The following is a 20,071-nucleotide window of genomic DNA, read 5'->3' as shown; positions in this document are numbered from 1 at the left end:
AGTACTTCCTGGTCAGCACTCAGACCCATTTAATCGTTCCTGCACTATCGATTCGATGCTCTCCAGCGTCTTTCACGATGCCGCGCTCGATAGATTGATAGGTAATGGCTGCGATTTGGTTTCCCGCGAAAGAGACGCAATTCCTCGCGCCCGAGAAGCCAGGACAAGTGCACAAACTCGAGTGGAGCAGGCGCCCGGTGAGTCCGTTGTAAACAATAAAACGGTTTAACCTAATTCTGTATGTTAAATATAGTGGGGACACCTGTTGCTATCCGCTAAAAGCATGTGCATTGGTAATAGATGTGACGTTCTTTATGTGTTTAGCTCACACGCTAGCTACACGTCTGCAGCCTTGCCTATAGTTAGCTCTGCGGCAAAGTTAGCTTCTTGGGACACGTTCTATCCCTGCACCCCGGATTTCATTCAAAAAACTGGCAATTTAACGTAGGCGCCCTTTTACTGTAAATCCACAGTCATGGAACACAGCTAACGTTAGATGGTGACTGTTATCAGTTAATTGTCTTTAATTCGGCGTACATGAGACAAAGCAGCACACAATATAAACGAAATGTAAACTTGTAAAAGCGAGTGGTGTATTACTCTTACGTTTTTAACAGCGAAGAACGTGCTTTCAGAATCGGTGTAAACGTCAGTAGTATCATCAAGCTTTTTTTTAAAATTGTTTTTCAGACTTTCAGAGTGTTTTCAGTTTAAGCTTCAGCCCAACACAATGGGAATACACGGACTTGCCAAGGTGATTGCTGACCAGGCCCCTGGTGCCATCAAAGAGCAGGACATCAAGAACTATTTCGGTAACAATTACAGGTCCCTTTTCCCTTTTATATCTAGGGTTAGGATTATGAGGTCTGCATTAGAAATAACTGAGATTTCCCTCCAGTGAATTGGATCAATGCAGTTTGACAACAAAGATGGAAGATATATCAAAATAAAGGGCTATCATTTAGAAATTGACAGTTATATCAGATTTTATGTCAGGATTAATTAACCGCAGGTCCAAATTGTAGTTACCCAGTAAGTTGTCATTGTGGTGTAGTAATAGTTTCAAATTGAGGGTTCAAAACTTTATTTTCAAATAAATTTTCAAATGGAATAATCTGATTCACCTTACCTAATTTACCTGATAATAAAGTCGATGAATTCTCACATAGAAACCAGGTTATAGGTAGGAAAATTGTTACATTCAATGCTATCGTGTTGCTGATGTTGAGAACATGCTAAATCATTTACTAACTGCTTTTTGTAACTTTTGCAGGCAGGAAAATTGCTATAGATGCCTCCATGTGTATCTACCAGTTCTTGATTGCTGTGCGACAGGACGGGAACGTTCTCCAGAATGAGGACGGAGAGACGACGAGGTACAACCCCCACCATATAGACACTTTGACGTTCAGACAAGGAGCCATAAAGGAGACACGTTACAGATACAGTACAGTAGTTCTTGGATGGACCCTAGACCAATTCTGGGATCAAGGCTGAAATATTTTTTTCTGAACTGCTTTCTCTCTTTCTCAGCCACCTGATGGGAATGTTCTACCGGACGATACGCATGCTGGAACACGGCATCAAACCAGTATATGTGTTTGATGGCAAGCCCCCACAGCTCAAATCAGCAGAGGTTTGTATGGGCTCTGATTTCCTCAGGTGCTGGTCTTCCTGGTAATCAGATTGGATTAGATTTATTCTTGTTGCTGTTTAGTATTGCTTTTGTTTGCACGTAACCGTGATACTGTGACATTAATCAACATTTTGTGTGCGTAGGCATAGAGTCTCTGATTGTGGCACACTTGACTATGTTTGACTGTGGTTTTAGTCTCCATAATCTGTTGTTTGATTGATCAGTAAAAGCGAAAAAACATTGTAAAACTGTCTGTATGTGTAAAGCATTTATTCTGAAATAAAAAGGGGAAAAACATAAATTGAATTTTACAGACTTACATTCGCTCTCACTTTCCTTTTAAAATACTGAATTATCTTTTATTTTTGTAACTGTCTTCTTTCTCACACTGTCTTTGCTCTTATCTTCACCTCCAGCTGGAGAAGAGAGGGGAGAGGAGGGCAGAAGCTGAGAAGCTGTTGGCTCAAGCCCAGGAAATGGGTATAGTTAATGCTTTCTACACTTTATTTTAACAATAGTCATGACTGATGCCGGTCTGGATTTGTTTTGCTGTGTTTTACGCAGTCCCTGACACTGTTAATGAGGGCAAACAAATTATATTTTTTCTACAGATCAAAATCTGTTTTATTGGCACAGTAGCCAGCATTTAATGTAATGTATTTTTTTACAATAAGATTTATTTACATGTGAAAGATTGTTAAAATGTTTGACTTCGGTTATGTTTTAAAATATCTGCAATTTGTGTCTTTCTCAACACAGGGGAACAAGAGAATATTGATAAATTCAGCAAGCGTCTAGTAAAAGTCACTAAGCAGCATAATGATGATTGCAAGAAGCTGCTGACTCTGATGGGAGTGCCTTACATTGAGGTGAGATCAACTCTCCCTTTGATACAACACTTACTGGCTTTAAATACATTTCCACATTTATATTAACAGTGAACTTGCCAACCAGCTTTAAGGAATCTGAAAGACATAAAATGTAATGTTGAAATATGAAACAAATGATAAAACATTGTGCCATAACGTATGTGAATTATGATTCGCAAAAAGGCTTAAAAAGTATATTTTTAGAGAAATACATTTGAAGTTAATATGCAGTGAAATGTCTGCTTCTGTACTGCTTCCCTGGTAACTAAAGTGTTTTTTTCCCCCATGTCAAGTGTACTCAAATGCAACAGGACAGGTGTATGTGAAATGTCATATTGGATATGTTTTTGTGTTGTAGGCTCCATGTGAGGCGGAGGCCAGCTGTGCTGCTCTGGTTAAAGCAGGGAAGGTGTTTGCCACAGCGACAGAGGACATGGATTGTCTGACCTTTGGGACAAATGTCCTGCTCAGACATCTGACTGCCAGTGAAGCAAAGTAATGTTACACCTGCGCCCCACTGTTACTGTGTCATTGGTTTCCACTGTTGCACAGATGTTCAGGGGATAAAGATGACTTGATGTCTTCCCCCGTTTTGTTTCTGGTGCAACTTTTGATGTCAGCTGTGAATTATTTCTATAGTTGATATAACTATCCTTAATTGTTTTGGTGGCAGCATTGGACAAAATACTTGTTATCACTGTTCACATGTTCTATTTTAATGATGGCAGTGTTGTTAGATTGTCGTACCAGCTCAGGGAGGATTTGATAACCATCAACGTCATTTTTTCTTGTTTTAGGAAACTTCCTATCCAAGAGTTCCACTTCAGTCGAATGCTGCAGGACATCGGCCTGACCAATGAACAGGTACAGTTTGTTCTCTTGAAGTTGCAGCACATTACATGATCAAGAGCGCCATTTTGAACCACTTTCATCGTGCTGATCACTCTCTCTGTAAACCAAATGATGCATTCATCATAGAAATGTCACAAAATGATCATATTAATTAGAACTGTGTGTGCTGTGGAACCATAAACACAGTTGGACTAGGTACATTGTGTGAGTGATATTATGGTCTTTCTTGCATTAACTTTCTCCTCTCTGTTGTCCATCCTAGTTCATAGACCTGTGTATTCTGCTGGGCTGTGACTACTGTGGCACCATCAAGGGGATTGGCCCAAAGAGAGCCATCGACCTGATCAAACAGCACGGCTGCATTGAGGAGATCCTTGAAAACATTGACCCCAGCGTAAGTTGATGTTTGCTACAGTGCAGAAGTTCAGCCAGTTAAATAAAGCGGGGTCCAGTCCTGATTCATTGTGTGTGCATTTTGCTTGTCTTCCTGCAGAAGCACCCTGCTCCAGAGGACTGGCTGTACAGAGAGGCCCGGGGTTTGTTCTTGAAACCAGAAGTGGTGGATTGCGCCACAGTGGAGTTGAAGTGGAGTGAGCCGGATGAGGAGGGACTGATCAAGTTCATGTGTGACGAGAAACAGTTCAGGTGAACCATTAGCAAACTGTCTTCAGCACTGTACTGCATATAAAAGTCATCATCTTTGCTTGCTTATTGAGTTTTCTTGCACTGATGGTGGATGTTGACATTGAGAGTTGTCGTGATTGTATAAACAGAACAGCTGGTTATACGACATCTGACCACTAGGTGGCACTGCTGCAGAATTTATGGTTTTAGCATCTCTTGAGCTGAAAACCTTTTTATATATAATGAGATTTTAGCTCACATGCAAGGGTTCTTTACAGTGAACCCTTTCTAACACCAGTCATACAATCACGTTTCTCTTAAAGATCTACTTCAGTCACTTGTTCTTCTTGCACTTGTCTTTTAAAGGCTGTTTTAAGAGCTTGTTTTTGTTGCTGATAAAAAAAAAATGGTGGAAAGTTCAGCTGGAATTAACATTGTGCATAGGATTACATGTTATTCATTGATTGATTGATTTGGGTATATGTTTGCAGTGAGGACAGGATGCGTAACGGCTGTAAGAAGATTTTAAAGAGCCGACAGGGCAGCACTCAGGGACGACTGGACTCTTTCTTCACTGTCACTGGATCTCTGTCCTCCAAACGAAAGGTACATATAGTAAAACAACACCTTTCTGTTTCTAAAATGATTGTACTTAATCTATAATTAATTTAACCACCTACAGTAGCATGTGGGAATCTTGATCTAGTCCTTTTAATAACCATAAAGAGTAAGCAGATTGGTTCTGTAGACTGCTTTATTTTTATACCAGGTTAAATTATGATTTTTTCCAGTCCATGTGTTTTCTTTTCTTCAGTTCAGTTATCTTGTAAACGTCTCACTCATTTGTTCCATTTCTTTTGTCTCACTTAGGAACCCGAGATTAAAGGATCAGCAAAAAAGAAGCAGAAGACTGGAGCCACACCAGGCAAATTTAGGAAGGGGAAATAGACTGAACATCGGGCTCCTTTTGATTCCCTTGGCAAGCAATTATTTTTATGAATAACATCTATTAAATAGAGAACAAAAAAGCTCCAGGTGAGGCAAGAAAAAGCTGTTACATAATCAGAGGTTGTGTTTGATGATAAGTTCGGCTGAAAAACTGTATGTCCGTGACCAAACAGGATTTTGTTGATGTAAAACAAATGAATAAAAGTATTGAAGTCTTTTTGTAGAGAAATTTGTCATTTGCCTTTTCATGTACTGTACATCATAATGTGGAAATTCTTTCTTTGCAGAGCAGAGAACATAGCACATTCTGTTTATATTTGGGGTATTCATACAGTGCATACGGTTTAAGTCCCAATACATGTTGTGACAGTGGCAGACACTACTATAAAAACTATTGTTGAAAAGAACACATAAATCCACATGCTGACGAGACCAATGAATTGTTAGTGTGATGCCACTTCCTCAAGAAGACATTTGGTTGACATTTACTGCAGTACAGCTGAAATGTCACCGTTAATTTCTGATGGAGTTTCATGTTTCATTTGTATATGTTTCTAAATGTGATCATGTGTGAGTTCTAAAAAACGGTTTATTTGTGTGGCTGATAGACAAGAGATGAAGGGAAGTGGTCGAGGGTAATGCTACAAGGCACTGAGTAAATGCTGAGAAATATCCGGTTCAGATACCAAGAGCTGTAGCTTGAGATAAAGCATGGTAATGACCCTTTAAAACCAGGAACCTTCAGAGAACTCCAGAGATTAAATACAGCAATCCCTCAATCCAGCAGATCAAATTTTACCAGCTTTGTCTGCTGCCATAAACAGCAATTTTCCCCTCAGGCTGCTCTGAATACAATGCGATTTGAAGCTGAAGGTTTATTTTTAAGACACTCAGCTAGATGATCTAGATTTTACATTCTGTGACTTAATGACAGTTCACCCAAAAATCAAAAGTACATATTTTTCTTCTACCTGTAGTGCTATTTATTCATCTTGATCGGGTGTAAATTGGCAAGATTTGGAGATACCTGCCGTAGAGATATAAGAAGGTGGTAACACTTGTAACTTTAACAACTATTTCCCTTTTGTGCTTTGTGAATACCCTGAAGTCACTGAGCACAAAACATTTTACCATAAAACACATTTTATGATTATGTTCAAGACTATTTTTTTCTGTGTATGATCTCAAATTAGCCTGACCTGTAACAACAACAGAGGGGTACCACAGGGTTCTTTTGTTGGTCCATTAGTTTTCACAATCTGTCCGATGAGGTCAATACAAAGTAATTTTCCACCCTCTCCGTGTCACATTACATTTGGAGGTGGGTCTTTCTAGACTGATGAAATTCTGTAAATACAGCATGTTGAAAGACTTCCTGCACTTTGTATCATGCAACTAAAACTAATTGCAAAGAGTTAGAAAACCTGAACATCTTACACTAAATATTTTCTCATCACTCAAAAATCTCTCCATATGCCAGATCTTCCGGACTGGACATCAGTCCCACTGATCCAGTGTCAGTCAGTAGTGTGGTGGACCTGACCTGCTCCTGCAGAGGAAACCCACTATTTTTCCATTGTTTATGGTTCATGATCAGTGATGGCAGACTGGAATGGATTAGAGTTAATGCACAGCAACTAACCACATCCAACAACTAAACTTTTGCCTCTCAGGAGGGAGAAGTCTCAGGAGGAGGGAAAATAATTGAATGCCAAAGTGTCTGCACCATTAGCAGTGACGGTAGACTAAAGTGTAATTCAGCCTAATTTCAGTAAGGAGAGCGAATCGCATGTGTTATTGAAGCGAGGTCCTTGGTTGGTATGTATTGTAAGCACTGAGCCACTGGGAAAAGTAGTCCAAAAAAGTAGGAAATTGCAGTCATTTTTTGTGAGTAGTGGAGTGGATTTTTCATTTGTCATACATTATAATATTGTTAGATTGTGACCGGGCTTGGCATCTTAAAGGGGCTTTTGTCGTGATATTATTGTACTAGTGACTATTAAATCAAAAATATCAAAAAATGTGTTTCCCTACCAGCATACAGTTATGGTTATACCACATCTGACCACTAGGCGGCACTTGCATTTGGTTTATATTTGAGGTATACATAAAGTGCATACAGTTTAAATCCTAATACATGACCTATACTTATACTGTCAGTGGCAGACATAACTGTAAAGACTTTATTGTTGAAAAGAACATATACATTCACGTCATCAAACTGACTGGAGTATAGCTGAAACGAGTCAGTCTTACTGTGGCTATTAACTATGAGTTATAAAAACATGTGGTTTGTCTTTGTGGCTGACAGACCGGAGTGACAGAAGTGGTGGAGGGGAATGTTACAGACAAACCACTGAGTAAATGCTGAGAACTTTGTTCACAGGGAAAATTGGTCACTTGGCCTGCAGGCTTCTCATAGTGACTGTCGATTTACATTTTAATCCAACAAAAGTTATTTATCGGTAAGATTTTATCATTTGAAATGTTAGTGTTAGTGACAGCATCATTTTAAATATGTGTGTAGTTGCCTTTATTGCTTATATGAGAGTCCCCCACCTCATAACACAAAAAACAAATGTTTTCTAAATGTATTTTCACTTTAATTAACTTATTTGATATTAATGATCAATTATGTTAATTCAAAACAGTGATTTTCAAACAGCGTTCATCCACTTTCAGTGAAAGACCCATGATGCGTATTGTATTGTTATTTTTATCAGGTGAGTTGTCCATGTGTTGTTTCATTTGGAAAATATATAATCATCTGATTTCTTAGCCAAACTGCATTCAGATACAGAAAATAATAAAACTCTAATTTGCCTGTGATAGCTCATCTCTTAATGGCAAAGCCAGTGATGACTGAAGAATTGGAAGTCACACCTACAGAAAGTGAATGAACGTAAGTGCGTCACTTTAGAGACAAACTGAGCAATGCAAGGGCTTCTGGAAAGTAGACAACACATTTGTTCTGTAATGACCCTGACCATGAGATGTTTTAATACTTGTGCAAGGAAATATAAGTATGTGGACCCATTGCGTTTTCCACGTTTGTTTTTTTTTTTGCATTTTTTTTTAATTTACTCTGGGGCTAAACTGTGATAGGCGTTTAGGATAATTTAACGTACATTTCCAGGATTAAGATGAGGTTAAAAAGTCACTGTGTGCTGCTATTATGAAATGATTTGTGATTATTTGACAGTGTGTATGTTTCCGCAGAAGGAGAAGGAGAAAGTGTCAACAGAGTTATTGAGGTACAAGCATCATGAGCCTGACGGAGAAGAGGAAGATGTCACTGGAATTATATTTCATTTTGTCTCGTTCCCCATTTTTATGTGATGTGGGTCTTACAAGGAAGTGGATTGCTCCTTTTTTCCTAGGCCTGTAAATACTAAATAATTTTACTTTCTTTGAGCTTGGAAAGACGAGCATGATGAGCAGGTTTGGGTAAATGTTATTTGAATGTAAAAATCCTTGTTAATATTCGGCCTCGAATGTGGGGAGGATTTAATTCTGCCGAATTTTTTGTGAAAATCGGGATAACACAAAAGCAAACACGCCTTTCTTCATATTCATGGCACTTTTCCTGTTTTCTAGAAGATAAAAAAGCATTTTTTTTTACTAATGCTTCCAGTGTTTTCCTGCAGTATGTAAACTGTAAACTTTGTCAAGAATATTGTGTCTCTTTCACATGTCACCATGTGTGTGTATATGTCCCACACAGGCTTGTGAGTCATGTGATACAAGGACTAAAGATATGGGTGACAACCACCAGCTTTTCTGCACAACTGCAGTCTTTCAGGTCAGGTCATATCTGCTACAGGAACAGTATGTGGTCACAAAACTTGCTTTCGCTTACAGAGCTAAATCGGGTAGTTGCTATGTTGGTCTGTTGCATACATTTCCTGAAAATGGCTGAAGTTTCTCAATCACTTCTCTTTTCAATTATAAGTCATCCTTCTTTCCCCTTTTGCTGTGGGATAGTTTGGCAAGGCAAAGAATTATACTGCTTCTACAGATTGTACTTCCTTTCTATGGTCAGCTTTGAAAAGACGTTCTGCAAGATTTCATTTTCCAGGTTTTCAGGTATTTAATATCATTTATCACGATTTAGCTCTGCAAATGTTTATTACTGTTACTTTATGAGAACATAAATGCTTGGTAAAATCCATATAAATCCACATCAATCACCAAGTTAACTGGAAAGTAAGTGCACTGTTGTGTTTGTAAATCCAGGTGATGAGTGTCATGTCAGTCCTGTGTGTGAATATGGTGACAGCCAACATGTTGCTGAGCCTCTTCTTTGTTTTAGGTAAGTCTTTGGTTCTTTCATTGTTATTTTCAGATGTTACTGGCATTTTTTACAGTTTAAACTTCTTTTTTTCCCTTCTAAATTTAGGTTAAAATTAGCATCTGTGTTTTCTTGTGTCACTGTAACAATACTGACTTAGTTATGTGGAGATTTATGGGTTGATGACCATTCAGGTCGAGCTCATGGGGGCCTGATCGGAAGTTGTCATCTGCTTGTTGTTAACCAATAAAAAAGGCTAAATATTAGTACTTAAGTGCATATGAGTATGTCTTTCTTGACATGAAGATTGTTTAAAACATTTTGTTGATCATTATCTTGTTTCCAGGTGCTTTGGCGGCTTGTCCGCAGAATTCAGGCCTCTTCATTACTGCACCAAAGAAGATGGAAGCACTGAGTGGATCCTGTTTGCTAATCCCATGTAATTTTAGACCTAATCCAGAACAAGAGTTTGACAGTGAAAGAGAAGCATTTGGCGTGTGGATTAAGAGTGACTCCAGAATTGTGGACAATCCGGACAATGTGATTCTCAATAGCAGTGGCACAGTTAACACCTATCCAATGAGTATTATTGGAAACCTGAATCAGAAAAACTGTACCACTCTGTTTTCCAGTTTAATCCCAAATTACACAAACGCATACTTCTTAAGAATTGAAAACTGGCCATTCAGAGCGACGGCATTTTGTGATCCTCTTCAAATAACAGTTAAAGGTAAGAGAGTTTCTCTTTTCTCAGTCAGTCAGGTACAATATGTAAGAATTGGCATCCTGTCGAATTCATACTCAAAACAAATAGGGAGGATCATATCACCAGAATAACTGCTAACTGCTAACTGTGGCAATCGTCAGCTAGTTAGCTCAGTTAGCCGTGCTAGCAGTCCAGACTGGGGGCTCAGGTTACCAGGGGGTGGTTTTTACACTGCTAGCACAGGAGCTTTGGACCAGTAAGGGTCATCATTTGCAGCTTTACAACAAATACACTGACCCAAACCTTCAACATTATCTATCTACTATAGGATTATAAACATGTCATTGGTTCTGATGTCCAAAGTGATTGAATCCTACAATGAATGAATAAACCTCACCCATTGTTGGTTCACTACTGTAACAGTCATGCATAAATGTCTCAATAAGTATTAAAATCTCTTGACCTTGTTTTACTTTGCATTTTACTACAATTGTTTGCTCAACAACCTCACACAGTCCAACATAATCACATGTTTCTGCAAAAGTTCAGAGAGTTTTGTTTAATTTGACCTGAGAGATTTCTGTGTTTTGGTTGATAAAAAAATTGCATTAAAATGGGATGAGAGTTGATGTCAAATCTGATCAAACCACATCCACACAGTCCCGGTGAAGCAGATTAGCTGAGATTTTGACTGTTAAACTATAAATAAATAGTATTTAAGATGCTGAGCACATTGAGGGGCTTTAATGAAACACAAATATTATTACTATAGAAAACTGACCAAATTCTCAAATTTAAGCATAAAACCCCACCCTGATCTATAGTATATCTGTTTACTTACTAAATTATTTACAATATGTTTTTTGAATAAAATATGTGTTTGATTTGAACCCACAGATTCTCCTCGTCGCCCCAGAATTGAGATCTCAGGTGATCTGAAGGAGAAGGAGTCTGTCACTATAACCTGCTCAGCTTTCACTCCCTGTCCACACTCCCCTCCTAAACTCACCTGGAATCTCCAACAAGACTCTCACAACAAAATAGAGGAAAACACAGATGGGACCTTTACAACTAAAATCCAGGAGACCATCACTCTGTCAGACCAACATGATGGATACAACATCAGCTGTTCTGCCACATATCCTGTGAATGAAGGACAAGCTGTCAAGACAGCAGAGAAGACAAAGACTCTCAGTGTTTCATGTACGACTCCAATTAAGATAAAGATTAAAAGATAAACAGCAACTTTAAGTATTTTCATTACATGTACATTTTCCATTCACTTCTGTTACATAAATTCAATGTAAATTGTCAGATTTAATGTAAACTTTTCCTATCATGTTGACTGAATAAATGAAATTACATAGTCTGATTAAATCTTCTTGTGTCTGCCAGACTCTCCCAGGGACACTTCAGTGGTCATCAGTTCCACTGATCCAGTGTCAGTCGGCAGTGTGGTGAACCTGACCTGCTCCTGCAGAGGAAACCCTCCCATTGTCCACTTTGTCTGGTTCATGCTCAGTGATGGCAGACTGGAACTGATCAGAGTTGATACACAGGTTTATGGTTTTGAAGTGACCAACAGTGATCGAGGCAGATTGTTCTATTGTGGATGCAGAAATGATCTGGACATTCTACTATCAACAGGACTACAGCTGACCTTTAAAGGTAACTGCTGTAATTATGGTTTGTTATGTTTTAGGGAGGTAACATTTTAGAGGATGACCATGTTGTTGTGTCACAGGTGGTCAACAATCTGGACTGGTTGGCGTCCAAGTTGTGGTAAAGCTACTGGGAATCATAACGCTCGTCAGTGTGTTAGTCATCTTTGAGTGGTGAGACAAACTTTTCCATACGATCACTTGCAGCTACGGACAAATTGGTCTAATTTGTCATCCTGTATGAGACATATCAGCATCATTGCATTACATGGAAAAAAAAACTGAACTCCACCATCTTTTTTCTTTCAGCTGGTTTCGGTCAAGACACTCCACCAAACCACTGGAGGTAAGCTAGATGAGGAGAGGTAATTTATTATAAATCAGTTTAACAATGCAAACAATGCAATGCAGCACATTAGAGTGAGGGTAGATAATCTGACTTTTTCTAAATAAATCAGATCTGAATGTAGTCATTTAACAAGATTCATGAATGATTTGAAAGTAGGTCATTTGAGGAAATGGAAAGAACATAGAAACCAAATCATGACACGTGACATTGCACTCTGGTGAGGTTAGTAACTAGCTGGTCGACAGACTAGTCTGTATCTGCTGGATGTGTCAATAGGTAATATTTTTGTAAAGCCTTTATAAAGTTGTGAACTGTTAAATGTTTTCATCCATAAAAGCATGGATTGCTGCTCAACGAAGAAAAAGAGCTAGAGAAATAGATATCCATTAAATAAAATCCCCAAAAAAGTAAAAACAAAGAAAATCAATTGAGGTAAAACAGCTTTAAACCTCTATTAAAGGGGCTATATGTAACAATTCTAGTTGAAAACATTCAGAAATTATCAACAGAATGTGAATGAGTAGCAGTTTTGACATTATGATTTCTATGTATTGTGTTGCAGAGATATCTACTTAAGTTAGCATGCTAACCAGCTAGCTACAGCCAGTCCCAGTCCAAAGCTCCTGTGCTAGCAATATAAACACCAACAGTCCGCTGGTCCCTGAACTCCCAGCCTGAACCGCTAGCTGCATGGCTAACCGACCTAACTAGTTAAGGACAGTTACAGTTAGCAGTTACTAAACTATTTGTTTTGAGTATGAATTTGACAGGTGGACAATTCTTACATATTGCAGCTTTAATATATTTTTGGTCACTTGAGGGTAGCCTAACAATCTGAAAACACATTTAAATGTTTTTGCTGTATAGAAATGATTTGTGTGTGTGTGTGTGTGTGTGTGTGTGTGTGTGTGTGTGTGTGTGTGTGTGTGTGTGTGTGTGTGTAAGAGAGAGAGAGAGAGAGAGAGACTGTGGTTGATTGCCCGACCTGCTGTTCTTATGTGGGTGTTTTAAGGCCCCTTGACACCACCGCGCCTGTAACACAAATGACATGTTGTAGCTGTTTTGTAAAAGCCACTAGGAGTCTTACAGTGACTAAAACTCTTTCAGCTCTGTCCCATCACTTTCTCTTGTTTCATCTCCACAGGACACCGTAGAATCAGACTATGTGAACACAGTGACTCAGTCATCATCAGGGAACAGACAGAGAAAATGAAGATGTGATTATTTCTCCGTCTTTGGTTGTACTTGTTTGTGTGCAGCCTGATAAAGTGTTGATGTTCTCCAGGTCATTACTAAATAGTACTTTCTTTAAACATAACCACAGACTTCGGTGAATAATCATTTTATATTACGTTTTTTCTACCATGTGTGTAAAGTAAAAACATTACCTAGAAGAATTTATCTCATGTTGAAATCATTTATGGCATCTGACTCTTTCTTTTGTTCTCAAAGTCTAATATTGGTATTTTCCAACCTGGACCATGTTCTCCTATGTTTTTGGTGAGTTGTTGCTGGTTGGACATTTTTTTTTTTTTTTTTTTACAATTTCAGAGGAAGACAAACGTGATTGCAATTTTCAATACATGTTCCTCGAGGGTTCAGAGAGGAGATTTGAAAATGTGTTTTAATATGACAGATTTTATTGGAGATGTGAAATATTAAAGCAACATTATGTAGAAATTGGTAGTCTTGTGTAACTTGCCGCATTTGCTCAGACGGATTACGGTCTCGCTCAATACTGGATAGCATCCAGGTTTGGAAAATACTAAAGTATCGAAAAGATGCTTATTCCATGTCATTATTTTGCATTGGATGTATGTGAAGTTTGCTAAATGAAATAAAAATGAAGCTTTTCATGCAGCGGAAAGTGTTCAGAAGTGTTACTTTGTAGTAACTGTAGTATGTGTATGTGCTAAAATATGTCAATACCATTGTCTGTTATTTAATATATGTATAAAGGCTCATGTGAGTCATGTTAAAAACAGAATAACTGAGGAAGAATTAGTAAATTAAAACCTACTTTAAGATGTCACAACATCTGACTTCCTGCTCACAGCATATGAGCAGTATAGACAAAACTGCCTGTGTTTCTCGGTGTTTAGTCATAGTGGTCAAGTGACCAGAAACTAGAAAACTTGAAACAAAGTGCACTGCATTTCTTCACAACAGCGAGGTCAGGTGGTTTGTCGCCTCATTTCACTCTAAAATAACCTCAGCCTTTTTTGTATATTCCATCTGTGGCCATGTTCGGTAAGGAAACGTTTTGCTGCTTTTATTTCTGAGCTTCTTAAACTAAACCTTAAGTTTAGTTGCACTGACAGACACATTATTTATCTGTTTGTGTTTTAGTTTTACTTTAAGTGAAAAAAACAAACAAGAAATCAGTGTTTCATGGTATTTTTTGTATTCTAACTGATTTTGAAAGCACAGCTCTGCTGACGTTAATTACAACTTATAAAAATCAGTGAACTTTGGTTGCACATTGCAAGTTTCCTGTGTATATTTGAAATGGGGAAGTTGCTTTTAAAGAACATGAATGCTTTGTAAAAACGTATAAGTGACATGATTAAGACGACTGACGAGTGTTATGGTGTTTACAAATCCAGGGAGCAAGTTTCTGTGTGTGAATATGGTTACAGCCAACATGTTACTGTGTGTCCTCTTCATTTCAGGTGAGCTGTTTCATCATTTACAATCTGCACTTTATTAACAAAGAGAGTTACTTTTTCTGACTGTTCATACCCTGGTGAAGTCAAAAGAAATTAATGGCAACATAGTAACAGTAACATACAGCTGCTTTCTTTATCATGACAGTTATCTTTGTAGATATTTTCTTTGCACATTTTGTAATGTCATTTACAGTTTGAACTCCATTTTTTTTATTTTTCCTAAATTCATGTAAATATTATGAACTGTGTTTTTTTGTGTTTTCTTGTGTCGCTGTGAAAGTACTGACTTAGTCAACTGGAGATGAAAGTATTTTGTCTCTCTCTTCATGAGGACTGTTTTAAACAGTTTGTTAATCATGAGTCTGGTTTACAGGTGCTTTGGCTGCTTGTACTAGGAGTTCAGCCCTCTCCATTACTGCACCAAAGTATATGGAAGCACTGAGTGGATCTTGTTTGCAAATCCCATGTAACTTTAGACCTAAACCAGAACAAAGGATTGACAGCAGCAGAGAAACGTTTGGAGTGTGGATTAAGAGGGACTCAAGATTTGAACAGGATCGTAGCAATGTGATTTTCAACAGTAGTCGGCCAGCTTACATGTATCCAATGAATATTACTGGGAACCTGAGAGAGAGAAACTGCACTACTTTATTTTCCAGTTTGCTCACAAAGTATACAGACAATTATTTCTTCAGAATTGAGAACGAAGCGTTCACAGCAACAGCTTCTTGTGATCCTCTTCATATAACAGTTAAAGGTGAGCGTTTTGTTTTCATCAGTTAGTTCATAATGTTATCACAGCTCAAGGCTTAAACAGCAACGACATGAACCATGAAGATATTTTTTTCATTGCTAAAAGCACTCATATGTGAACAGGCTTAGAAAAAGGGAAGTCTCGTGTGGTGACTGTCTGTCAGTCATTCACATGTATCATTATTAAATACAAAAATGTAGAAATATCCAAATTAATTTTAATGTCTCATGATGAAGCTGACTGCATTTAATATAAAAGGCTCAAATTACAAATATGTTCGATTTGAACCCACAGATTCTCCTCGTCGCCCCAGAATTGAGATCTCAGGTGATCTGAAGGAGAAGGAGTCTGTCACTATAACCTGCTCAGCTTTCACTCCCTGTCCACACTCCCCTCCTAAACTCACCTGGAATCTCCAACGAGACGCTCACAACAAAATAGAGGAAAACACAGATGGAAACTTTACAACTCAAATTCAGGAGACCATCACTCTGTCAGACCAACATGATGGATACAACATCAGCTGTTCTGCCACATATCCTGTGAATGAAGGACAAGATGTCAAGACAGCAGAGGAGACAAAGACACTCAGTGTTTCATGTAAGACAACCAGAGTTTGTTATTGGATTCTGTCAGCACATGATAAAAATAAAGGATCTTATTGAGGCTCTCATGTTACTCTCATATCTCACATCTCTGTCACATTTTCCTCAGATGCTCCTAAAAACACCTCAGTGTCCATCAGTGCATCAGCAGGTAGCTGGGTGAACCTGACCTGCTCCAGCAGAGCCAAGCCTCCCGTCAGCAGCTTCACCTGGTTCAGGAACAGTAAAGATGGACCAATGAATGTATCTGAAGGACACTTTTACAGCTTTAATGTGACAGATGGAGGAGATTATTACTGTGTGGCCACAAACAATCTCGGTAGTCAGAGGTCACCAGAGATCCATCCGACTAATAAAGGTAAACATGGAACCGTAGTTCATCCAGTGGTGAAATAGGAGCAGTTGTTGGATTATGTATTTTATGCATCAATATGAATATCAACAGTATCAGTTGTGTCCAAATTTTACAGACACAGCCAGCATGTTATATTATTACATATAAAAAGCAAAATGCGGTATGTTAAACTAAGCCTTACAGGAAAGCTAGGTGAGAGGCATGATACTTTCTGACTTGACTTGCAAAGTTTTTGTTTCTGTAGAAGCACAACATGGGGCAGTTGTTGGAGGGGTCATTGGGATCATTGTAGTCATCTGTGCAGTTGTTGCCATTTGGTAAGTAACTCAAATCAAGTTATATCCAGATTTATCCACACAGAACAGCTCTGTTTCTGTACATATTTTCTTATTTTCAATGTGTGATTAGCTTGTTATTTACACTGGTTATTTGTTCGCATTTGTTCTCTTATAGCCCAGGTATGCAGCTGATATTGTTGATGGTTCTATTTTTGAGAAAATGGGTGAAGTTCAAAGGTGTATTTGTGGTGTTCCTCAGGGTTCTATACTTGGCCCATTACTGTTGTGTTAAAATGTTGCCACATGGTCACAGTATACACATATACAACACAGATATTCATTTTTACGCAGATTACACAATTTTTTTTTCAATATCAAATTAATTATCTTGCTTAATTGGTGTTCGTGCCAATTAAGTAAATGATGTTGTCCACCGTATGCTGACAGTGTTAGAAACCTTAGGTCCCAATCTAAAAATCCCACTGCAGAAATCAGGAATTTCCTTTCATAGTGAGTTGACACTAAGAAAGCATAACACCACAGTTACACAATCCTTTTTTCTTTCAGTTATATAAGGCATCTTTAATTTAATTATCCTTCAAACACAAGTGAACCTTCACATCAAGTAGAGTTTTAGATTTGAAAAGTTATTTTCACCCTTACAGCATCAAATGCGTGTAAAGGCAGGAAGAATTAGCCTTCTCAAAGAATGGTTGACAGATTCATTTTCAAATCCTCTAAACTGTGAACTGACCTGCTTTGATCTATTATTATATATTATATTGTGTTAATTAATGTGTTTATTAATTGTTATATTTATCTGTATTTAATTTATGTCTTTTAAGTTATATATAAAGCACTTTGTAACAGCTTTATATAAAAATATAATAATAATAATAATTATTATTATTATTATAATTATAATTATTATTTCTATTAGTGTTGTTGTTGTTGTTATTATTATTGATATTATTATTATTACACAAATGGTTAAGCTGACTGCCCTCTTATATTTTCTAGGTGGCTAAAGTCAAAACATCCAACTTCACAACAGGCCCAGGTGGGAAAGAACAGAATTGTGTGTTTTGATTATGTTTCTATTGATACTGATTGCACTCATGGGATCTACACTGGGTTAAACAGGTTCCTCATTCGTGGGTAAATATGTAGTCACAAAGGAAATGTGATGAAACATCCTGTTAACAACCCCCATCAACAACACACTGTGGTATCTGCAAATACATGAGATCATTCAGATTTTTGGCATACAAACAGGGTTTTCTGTCTCATAAAAGCTTCTGTTATTGATTATTGTGATTATAATCACTTTGTTAGCAGTGGGAGCTGAGTGACAAAATTAGGTGAAGTAAAGGAAGTGTTTAGGGGCTCAACTTCAGCTCATCACAACATTTCTTGTTTCCTCTTTTTTCACAGAGCCTAACAGCTGAAGAGCCAGCTGTTCGCCAACCAGCCAGAGCAACAGATAAAGAAGACATCCATTACGCAGAGATCGACTTTACCAATCGACCTGAACCATCCTCAAACTTGGATGTACTGTATGCTCAAGTTCAAGTGTCCAAGACACCGAACAGTTTAACACAGACTGCTGACTGCCCAGAAACTGTCTATGCTCAAGTGAGGAAAAAATGAATGTATGGACATATCTTTATTTAAGGGCGTCATATTAGAGAAAGTAAGATTTCAATATTGTTTTTATTATATAACAGGTCTAGGTGCCATATAAATACTGTGAAAGTATCAAAATGCTCAATCAACAGAGAAATACACACAGTCTGTATTCAAATACTGTGACTCTAAACAAGCCGTCCAGAATCCTGCAATGTTGTGATGTCACAACTTTACAATCATCTCCAACACAGCCATGGTCGAATAAATACTGTCAAAGCTGATGTGGAAACACAGTTGGAGGTGCCTTCTCAGACCTGTGACAGCTGACCAATCAGAGCAACCTTGGTAGAGGAGGGCCTTAAAGAGACAGGCACTAAAGTACAGCGTTCAGACAGAAGGTGAATAGAGATGCTACATCGATAGACAGTATGAGAAAAAAATTGTTTTTTGAACATTAAAGTGTTTAACAGTTAATAGTAGACACCTAAAATAAAAGTATAAACCTGAAAATGAGCATAACATGCAACCTTTAAACACATATTGTCACACTTTCACAAGGAAATGTTTTTTTCTTTACATCTAGTTCATTGCATTGGATTTAAAATGTGACATTTTGTGCATGTTTTAATCAGTGCGCATGGTGTTTATAGATCTCAAAATGTATTTTCTTCCTGCAGATTGTTCCTGTAACCATGTGCAAGCACACTGAGAGCAACTCAAAATCAAAGTAAAATTCCATGTATATGTACACACACACTTTGCAGATGACGCTGATTCTGATTCACCGCACATACTATAGCTGAATGGCTGAAAGCATGCATCATATTTTATGAATCATATGTGGAATTGTGTTTTGATTGAAGACGAAGTACACTCATTGTTTCTCCATTGTTTGCACTTCAGAAACATGGCTTGGCCCCATACATTTTACGTATTATGTGCGAACAATACTAAAATCATCACAAGACATTTTTAAAGACTATGTGAAATAGTTCTTTGACCTCTGACAAATGTTTTCTTTTATATCCAGCTCAGAAAAAAACAATAGCTGCAAAATAAACGCTCTACAAAAAGTTGTGATTTTTTTTTATGTAAATAAGATGATAACAAATAAAAGATCTCATTTGGTTGAGTTTACCAGTCTGTCGCCCCTCTCTTCCTCCTGTGTCACGAGATATAATTAGTAACTGAGAAATCACTGATGTGCAACCTAGCTGACTTACAACATAAACCAACTGGACTTTAAGAAGTGATAACTAAATTGAAAATTTAGTTGAAATACTGCAAACTCATTCTTTTAATGATCTTACATTAAATATAATTTTAAAGTGCAGCAGTGTGATTGTTGATCGCCACTACTTGCGACACAGAAAAACCAGTTGTACAGTGTATTTCCTGGTGTGAATTTTCAGATTGGGAGTTGTTTTTAAAGAACACAATGGCTTAAAAACACCACATACATAACTGTAATATGTCCTATCGTGACATTCCCGGCTGTGAATTATTATTATCATTATGGGAGACAAAAATTGAATCATTTACAATTTGAGTTTAAGGCCCATGTACAGTAGTTCATTAATCTGGGGTAACATTGACGTACTACTTTCATTTTGCATTTATCATACTGATTTTGCACCCTGCAAGTTGTCATAATGCTAACCAAACCAATAATTTGATAAGTGATGAGGGTGTGCATTAATTTTCCCTTCATAAGTTATTTTATTGAGGAAGGCTCTTGTCAGCAAGAGAGGGCATTCAAAAAATAAGAGACACTTTGTCACTTTGGTATCCAAGCGTTAAACACTGTTGGCAGTTGAGCCTGCTTAATTAGCAGCACCTAAATCC

The 20,071-nt window shown here is 37.7% G+C and overlaps 2 protein-coding genes across 4 annotated transcripts; both read left to right on the top strand.

The window, feature by feature from the left end:
- Window positions 1-93: 93 nt before the first annotated feature.
- On the top strand, window positions 94-5,146 carry fen1 (flap structure-specific endonuclease 1). 3 transcript variants are annotated; one of them, XM_073488423.1, is made up of 12 exons: window positions 94-197; window positions 691-812; window positions 1,274-1,376; window positions 1,534-1,636; window positions 2,053-2,116; window positions 2,396-2,505; window positions 2,864-3,000; window positions 3,303-3,369; window positions 3,620-3,751; window positions 3,851-4,002; window positions 4,473-4,587; window positions 4,852-5,146. In XM_073488423.1, the coding sequence occupies exons 2-12, from the start codon at window positions 731-733 to the stop codon at window positions 4,927-4,929; spliced, it is 1,143 nt and encodes a 380-aa protein (XP_073344524.1). In that variant the 5' UTR covers window positions 94-197; window positions 691-730; the 3' UTR covers window positions 4,930-5,146. The 3 variants fall into 3 exon arrangements, with proteins under 3 accessions (XP_073344524.1, XP_073344525.1, XP_073344526.1); XM_073488424.1 differs by lacking the exon at window positions 94-197 and adding an exon at window positions 239-293; XM_073488425.1 differs by lacking the exon at window positions 94-197 and adding an exon at window positions 367-444.
- A 4,022-nt stretch (window positions 5,147-9,168) lies between these two features.
- Window positions 9,169-18,309, top strand: LOC141014318 (B-cell receptor CD22-like). Its single transcript, XM_073488056.1, has 14 exons — window positions 9,169-9,241; window positions 9,567-9,950; window positions 10,824-11,129; window positions 11,322-11,594; window positions 11,671-11,761; window positions 11,897-11,933; window positions 13,081-13,136; window positions 14,508-14,608; window positions 14,979-15,362; window positions 15,654-15,959; window positions 16,074-16,322; window positions 16,564-16,636; window positions 17,618-17,657; window positions 18,032-18,309. Exons 1-14 carry the CDS (start codon window positions 9,169-9,171, stop codon window positions 18,245-18,247), a joined length of 2,589 nt encoding a protein of 862 aa, XP_073344157.1. The 3' UTR covers window positions 18,248-18,309.
- The last annotated feature ends 1,762 nt before the right edge of the window (window positions 18,310-20,071 follow it).

The sequence above is a fragment of the Pagrus major genome, chromosome 19 (genome assembly GCF_040436345.1).
Source record: "Pagrus major chromosome 19, Pma_NU_1.0".
Classification (NCBI taxonomy): domain Eukaryota; kingdom Metazoa; phylum Chordata; class Actinopteri; order Spariformes; family Sparidae; genus Pagrus; species Pagrus major.
This window is presented reverse-complemented; position numbering and strand designations above follow the sequence as displayed.